The 7,941-nt window shown below is 35.0% G+C and overlaps 1 protein-coding gene across 2 annotated transcripts; it reads right to left on the minus strand.

The window, feature by feature from the left end:
* Window positions 1-1,936: 1,936 nt before the first annotated feature.
* Window positions 1,937-7,462, minus strand: LOC143601337 (3-oxoacyl-[acyl-carrier-protein] synthase II, chloroplastic-like). 2 transcript variants are annotated; one of them, XM_077078774.1, is made up of 14 exons: window positions 7,415-7,462; window positions 4,693-5,000; window positions 4,175-4,380; window positions 3,902-4,105; window positions 3,709-3,819; window positions 3,526-3,621; window positions 3,392-3,437; window positions 3,224-3,303; window positions 3,089-3,157; window positions 2,927-3,011; window positions 2,702-2,856; window positions 2,531-2,611; window positions 2,397-2,456; window positions 1,937-2,308 (listed from the first exon to the last, which is right to left on the minus strand). In XM_077078774.1, the coding sequence occupies exons 2-14, from the start codon at window positions 4,988-4,990 to the stop codon at window positions 2,189-2,191; spliced, it is 1,611 nt and encodes a 536-aa protein (XP_076934889.1). In that variant the 5' UTR covers window positions 4,991-5,000; window positions 7,415-7,462; the 3' UTR covers window positions 1,937-2,188. The 2 variants fall into 2 exon arrangements, with proteins under 2 accessions (XP_076934889.1, XP_076934890.1); XM_077078775.1 differs by lacking the exon at window positions 7,415-7,462 and adding an exon at window positions 7,289-7,307.
* Window positions 7,463-7,941: the final 479 nt, after the last annotated feature.

Raw genomic sequence — 7,941 nt, forward strand, 5'->3', positions numbered from 1 at the left:
ATGACTACATGGCTAAATTTTTCATTCTCTTTTTCCTTTTTGAAAGGGTTTGAATTTTTTCATTCATTCATTTAACTTGTTTTTGATAAAGATATATGATGCACTTTCAATTTGCATTTTGTGATAGTTTTCATAAGTAAATAATTATAAACAGTTACTATTGCTATTGGCATTGCAAACACTTGTGTTTTGTAGGTACTAATGCTAATGCATGTCATCAGCAATGCCTCACAAAGTCAACCCCATAGACTCAAAACAATGAAGGCAAGCCTGGGATTGGTAATGCAATTTTAGACCATTTGAGCATGGCATTGCCTATTTCGCGTTAACATGTATTTTCATACATTTACTCCTTTATGTTTATATTCAAGTATATGAACCTAAAGCCTATTCCTTAATTCCTTTAACAATTGTAGGTGATGAGAAGATATGGTGTTGAAGAGCCTTAGGAGAAACTAAAGGAACCTAAATTTGGTTTATAAGTGTAAATTATTGGAATATGATGGAGGCAATTACATGTAAAAAAAAAAAGAAAAGGAGCAATCCAAGTAATCAATTTTTAATAATTTCCAGAGCCAAGCCCGTTTGAGAATGGTTGATATGATGATATTTATAGCTAGACTTTAATATATTTTAAATTGAGCATTGATGATTCGACAATGTAAGCTTACACTTAAAAGTGGCTACTACTTTTATGATTTGATTATAGTTGAAGGGTATCATGGATTAATTACATCATGCAGTTACAAATCGCTACTATTTTAAGTCTTAAATGAGTGTTTAAAAATACATGGATGCTCAAGTAGAATAATATCAAGTGCAAATGAAACAATATTTAATATAATTTGTATGTACTTATTACAAATTATTCTTAAATTTAAAATGTTTGGTACCTCGTCCCGTGTAATACACGGGTTTATAACCTAGTTTAAGTATATTTTATTATATGCATTTTGTGTTAGGTGATATTTAAACATAATTTGTTGTATTTATCTATTTATTTATTTATATGATATTAATAACTAAATTGTTATAAATAAAGTGGTTCGTGAGAAATAAGTAAAAAAAATAAAAGTTGGTGATAATGTGGAAAAGATAAGTTTGTGGAATGCGTTGATCGAGAAGGTTTGTGAGGTGTTACTCGTCGGTCCGTTGATTAAATTTGTTTGTGAGCCTCTATGTGTGTGCGCGCACGTGAACATGCTATTGGAATGTAAGAAGTAATTTATATTATTAATATTGGGTAATTAATGGCTAAAATAGAATGGAGTTTTGCATAACACCACCAAACCATTTTCTTAGAATACTCCAATCATCAGCCGCAGTGCAATTCGCATGTAATCATAAATAGCACACGTTTTTAGAATTAGAATTAGAAGGCAAGCCTATCTTGACATGTTAGTTAGCCTTTGTTGACTCAAAACAATGAAAATGATGGCTTAAGGGCTTGCTAACTTTGTCTTTAACGCCTTGTATCATATTTGATGATCAGTGCCATACATTTAATGTACATATGGTTGCTTAACATGTTCCGTCCACTTTTGACATGCATGATGTTCACTTTTAAGGATCCCTGGGAAACATAATGTTTGTTTTCTAGGTTTTGAATATTTGCTATAAATATAATGAATAAGATACTTTGCATAAGTGGATTTAAAAACTTAAATAATCAGGTATAAATACTTAAATCATGATGTATATTGCTAGCATCATAAATTGTGGTTTGTTGGTCTAAATCTACTCTTTACAATTCTTCATCATTGAATACTTTCATAAATTTTGCAGAGGCCAAGCCACTTAACATCACAATGTCTTATACATGCAGAAGTATAAAGCAAATGATAGCTTCATATTCCTTTGTTTTTCTAAACTTATAAACAAGATATGGTGATTTATTATATCTACTTACAATCTTGATCTTCTTAGGTAACATCACTACACAAAAATATGTTTTTTAATATATATAAAATAACCAGAACATGCACACATACATCCATTTCAGTATTAGGACACAATGCATAGTTGAATAGATATCAGTTCAAATCCAGAAAAAGATTATTGTGATTTTTTCAACATTGGAGCTGAAAATCAAGACTAGTGACCGGTCTTATAGTGACTATGCATTCATCAACAGTTTTATATCTACACAAGAAAGGATGCTGCGGTAAAACACCATTGAAGCTAGCTACTAATCCTTGTAAGGAGCGAATAAGATAGATGAATTGTGTCCTCCGAATCCAAAAGAGTTGGACATTGCTGCCTTTATATTCAACTTTTCCTTCTTCGCACCCACCAGCAAGTTTTTATCCTAAACAAACAACAATTTTATTTCATTTATCCGTGCAAATAAGCATTAAAAAGTACATTATCAAAATTTATTTGCGCGTTTTACATACCACACCGACATCTGGATTTTCAAGATTTATGTTTGGATGGAGCCATGCTGTTTCTATAGCCTACATAACAGTATATCATTATTGAAACCTTAATTACATAATGGTATATTCAACTTTTGCTGAGTAGCATTTACCTTAACAGTAGCTACTGCTTCAACAGCACCAGCAGCCCCGAGCAAGTGACCAACCATGGATTTCGTGGAGTTTATCTTTAACTAGAACAAGATTTAACAAAAACAAATGTTAAAACTGTTTATTATGTATTGCCGTATTGAGTCTATTGACACAGTAAGAAGCTGATTTACCTCAGAATTGTCACCAAAACAGCGAATGATAGCTTCATATTCATTTAGATCACCAGACGGTGTTGATGTAGCATGGGCATTTATGTAATTTACATCTTCTCTAGCAACTCCAGATTGAGCCAAAGCCTTTTCTATGCACAACGCTATTCCCGTCCCTAATTACAGCAACCAAAACAAATACATTATATTCAAAATTTTCTACAGCTACAGAGGCTCTGAACTTACCATCAGGATGAGGCTCAGTCATGTGATACGCATCACATGTGAAACTTCCTCCCATGAATTCTGCATAAATCTTTGCACCTCTTGCCTGCCAGCCACGTTTTCATTTCATTAATATATCAAAGATCGATAGTAAATAGATAAATACGTGTAGAGTTTGCGTACCTTAGCATGCTCTAACTCTTCTAGAAGGAGAACACCAGCACCTTCTCCCATTACAAATCCATCACGGTTCTGATCGACCAATTAAAAAAATCAAAATATGTTTATTTAAAAGAACTATGTATATTTAAATCATACCACGTCCCAAGGGCGCGATGCTTTCGTTGGATCATCATTCCTCTGTGAAAGACTATTGCAAGCAACAAATCCACCAAGTCCTACAAAATATATACTCATTTAACGACGGATAATTCATGAAAAGTACGTTGTATATATCTGTTTTACAATTTGCCCTTTATTTAATACCTATAGGAATGATGACTGAATCAGAACCCCCAGAAAGCATCATATCCTGCAAGTTTTAAACAAACATTTAGTCGAAAAAACAAGAGTTTGCAGGTGGATTTTAAAGAATGATACAAATGAGCAATGATGCTTACAGTTTCACCTCTGATTATATGATTAGCTGCATTTAGTATACAATAGTTACTTGTAGCACAAGCTGTAGAAATCGAATAATTTGGTCCCATCCAACCCTACATATCACAAAAAGAAAACCATTAACCACTATAGCATAAGTCCACAAATTCCATAAAATAATTTGCAACAAGCTAATTAATTACCAAGTCCATTGCAAGTATAGCAGAACCCATATTTGTCGTTGCAAACGGGACACAAAATGGATTCATCTTCTTGTATGAAACCCTCAACGCTTCGATTGCATCTTGAAATATCTATTTAAATAATAAGCTTAAAATTACGCTTTTTCAAAATTATTCATAATATTGCATTAGAGTTTAGAAAGCTAAAACTTACCTTCATGCCACCAAGCGCAGACCCAATGATGACCCCACATTTAGTTATGTCTAGTTCTTTCATGACATCCGCTGTAACACCGCCATCTTCCAACGCCTTCTTGCCAGCAGTTAACAAGTACAACATAAACTTGTCTACCCGTTTCGAAAGCTTTGGTGCTATCCATCCATCAGCTGAGAACGACTTAATCTCCCCTGCAATTTTCTGAAACCAACCACAATTAGACCACTTTAATCACACAACATAATATTTCACGAAACGATCAGTACTTACAGTCGGAAACTGTTGGCAGTCGAAAGACTCGATTTCACTTATGCCACTAACACCTTCCAGTAAATTATCATAAAAAACATCTACAACATCACCAACCGGAGACACCACCCCAAGGCCCGTCACTACTACCCGTCGTTTCTTGGTCACCGGTTTCTTCTTCGTTGTCGGCTCTTTCGCAGGCTGCACAGCAACTGCCATAGCTTTACCTAAAACCATTAAAAAAATAATGTAACAAAAAAGGGGAAAGTTAACGTACAAATTATTAAATTAACGTGTAATTACACTATGCTGTAATTGCACTACACTATAATTACACTATGTTATATATATAATTACACTACTTGATTCTCACGTACGTTAAAATAATTTGTATTTGATCCAAACGTACTAATAAATTAGCAAACAAACATGGGCATATTAAAAATTACAACTTTTTACTAATCAGTGACTGTAACAACATTAAAAATTAAATCTTTCATAACCCTAAATTGAAATCACCAAGAATCAAAAACAATTACCTTTCTGTGCAGATCGATTAACCCGTTTCGGAATCCGATTATCATAACCAAAAATAGAGAAAGAAGAAGACAAGGGTTTGGATTTATAATACTCCTCACACGGCTCCAATGAATTCATCAGGTTCGTAATAATACCCGACCCGTAAAGTGACGTCATCGCCGACAACTTTCTTCTGGCGGACCGACTGAATCTCTTCGACGAATACGGCAGCGCCGCCGCTGCCGGCGACGGCTTGTCGCCGGAAAACGACATGCAGGCGGCCACTAGCCATGTACAGAGCGGAGATGCAACCACCATTGAAGAAGAACTGTAATTTAATTAAAATTAAAATCGATTGAAAAGATTAAATCTTTGGTATGAATAATAAAATGTAACTGGGCGTGTTTGGTAACAAGAGTAGTGAAAATTATTATCTTAGAAACGTGAATGATTGAAATGGGTGGTTGTTATTAATACTTTGTTACATAATAAAGCTTGATATTAGGCGGAGGGGTGTGGGGCTTCAACGGGGGCGCTAGAGCCCAGGCGCTAACACCACATCACCGGGGCGCTAGCGGGGGCGCTAGCGCGAAAAAACATGCAGGCGTGATGGGGTTAGCGGCAGAAGAGAGAGATAAAGGTGTCTTTGTAATGGAAAAGAGCCGTTGGGCTCTTATTTAATTAAAAAAAATATTTTTTCCTATATAATACCCCATTTCATCCCATTTTTATACCACAACTTCAAACCTTCACCCAAAATCAATTCATCTTCTCAACTTTTTTTAAAAAAAATGTCGTGGTACTCGTCTGATTCCGACTCCTCCGAAGAGGATGATTTGCTTCTTCATGTAGGGGGAGTTTTGACCGCAACCGTGGTGGATCTCTTGCAAAATCAAGCCCATCAACCTCGAGTCCCGAGAGTTAGAGCACCACCTTGTGATCGTGATCGATCGGGTGCTAACGATACTTTGATTAGGCATTATTTTAGCCCTCAACCGGTATACGAGGAGTCGGATTTTCGAACTCGTTTCCGAATGAGCAGACAATTGTTCATGCGTATAGCAAGTGATTTAGAGGCACGGTATCCCTTTTTTCAACAAAGGAAGGATGCTAGGGGTCTCCCCGGTTTTACCCCTCTTCAAAAATGCACGGCTGCTATCCGTCAATTAGCGTACGGCATCTCGTCGGACGCTTTGGATGAGTATTTACAGATGTCGAAAAGGGTTGCACGTGAATCCCTTCATTTTTTCTGCCAAGGTAAAAAACATTAATTTTAGTTTTTATTAAATATTTATTACATTTTGTAATATATATTATATGTTTATAGATTATTTTATATACGTAGGAGTCATATCGATTTACTCTCGGAGATATCTGCGTAAACCTACAATGTATGACATCCAACGCATATATGAGGTGCACGCAGAAAAACATGGTTTTCCTGGGATGCTAGGTAGCATCGATTGTACGCATGTTGGATGGGCTATGTGTCCAACGGCCTGGCGAGGTCAGTTCCACCGTGGTGATCATAAAGGGCCGACCCTTATACTTGAGGCGGCGGTGTCACAGGATCTTTGGTTTTGGCATGCTTTTTTTGGTGTTGCTGGGTCAAATAACGACCTTAATGTTATCGATCAGTCACATTTGATCAACGACCTTATCGACGGGGTTGAACCACCTCAATCTTTTGTTGCAAATGGAGAACTCTTCAAGTACGGGTACTATCTGGTCGATGGTATTTACAACGAATGGGCTTTGTTAGTTCAAGCTTTTACAGATCCAATCGCCGACAAACGGAAGTATTTTACGAAGAAGCAAGAGTCTGCTAGAAAAGATATTGAAAGAACTTTTGGAGCTCTGAAAAAACAATATTATGTACTTGCGAACCCGATACGTTATTGGACTCGGGAGAGGATAACGGACGTCGTCTACACGTGTCTGATCCTACACAACATGACGTTAGAAGACGAGAGCAAAGCTATCTGCCAAAACTACCAAGGTGACATTCTGCCACAACCGTCCACAATCAGTGATCAACAAAGACTTCATAACATAGCAAATATCAAGAGCCGTGAGATACACGGGAATCTTCGACATGAGTTGGTTGAACATTTGTGGTCGAGGCGACCCGATGATCTTGTATTAGATTAGTGTTATTATTAAGTATTATTGTTTGTTTAATTTTTAGTATGTTTTTTTTTGTAATTTGAATTTTAGATATTAATGTGTTTTTTTTAATAATACGTTGTTTGAATATATTTATAAAAAAATAAAAAAAAAATTTCGCTGGAGCCCCTGTTGGAGCCCCTCCACACCAGGGGCCAGGGCTCCAACGGGGGCTCCAACAACCCCCTTATCCAGTTTCTCTCTCTGCCACACGTTATAATATTATTGGTTGGAGCCCCCACTAAAGCCCCCATTAGAGCCCTCCACACCCCTCAGCCTTATTATTATGATAAAAATGTAATATTTCTGATAGGGACTTGGTCGACACGATACATACACCTGAAATCTGGAAAATAAATTCCCAATTTATATTTCCTAATAATAATAATAATAATAATAATGCATTTAATGAATTCGATAATAATAATAATAAAGTTTTGACACACGTACAATTATTATTATGAGTGTTGAAACTTGAAAGGAATCAGACGAGAAACTTAATAATGAAAATGATGATGATGATGATATTGAAATAATAATAATAATAATTGAGTGGTTAAAGAGGAAGAAGCAAACCAGATATTCTGAGCATCAACTATCCAGTGTACAGCTTCTGCATTTAATAAATTTGGGTTTTTGGACTATATATTAGTCTTAAACGAACACATATTTGTCCTTTTTACATATTTTTTTCTCCCTTTTTAAATTTAATTTAATGGTCATTAAAGTTTGAGATAATTGACGTTTAATATATTTTACTAAGCATGTATTTTCCAATTTGCTAAGCTTCAACCTCGCAGTGGTATCTTATTTTTAGTAATAAAATAATAATGGAAAAAGTAAAGTATAAATTAAATTAACTTGTTAACGGTATGAATCAAATAGTATAATTACACTTATATATATAGGTATTAATTAAAATATTAATTTGTATTTGATATAAACAATAATAGTAATGGTAATAATAGCAACGTCTATAAAAGTATGTCTTTTTAATATTTAATGTGTAATTCTTTTCACATGTTATAAAATTAAACTTTTACATGTCAGTCAAACATGCAAATTATATTTGTGTTTTCCCATTTGAATGACAAGAGTTTAAA

The sequence above is a fragment of the Bidens hawaiensis genome, unplaced genomic scaffold (genome assembly GCF_021521415.1).
Source record: "Bidens hawaiensis isolate Kalapana, Puna unplaced genomic scaffold, B.hawaiensis_p1.1 tig00056083_1, whole genome shotgun sequence".
NCBI lineage: Eukaryota > Viridiplantae > Streptophyta > Magnoliopsida > Asterales > Asteraceae > Bidens > Bidens hawaiensis.

Excerpts from the sequence above, each read along its gene's own strand:
- LOC143601337 (XM_077078774.1), bottom strand. The coding sequence starts at position 4,990 with ATGGTGGTTGCATCTCCGCTCTGTACATGGCTAGTGGCCGCCTGCATG. Across the intron at positions 3,820-3,901 it reads CTGCGCTTGGTGGCATGAAG|ATATTTCAAGATGCAATCGA; the intron begins GTAAGTTTTAGC and ends TTATTTAAATAG. Across the intron at positions 2,857-2,926 it reads GACTGAGCCTCATCCTGATG|GGACGGGAATAGCGTTGTGC; the intron begins GTAAGTTCAGAG and ends TGCTGTAATTAG.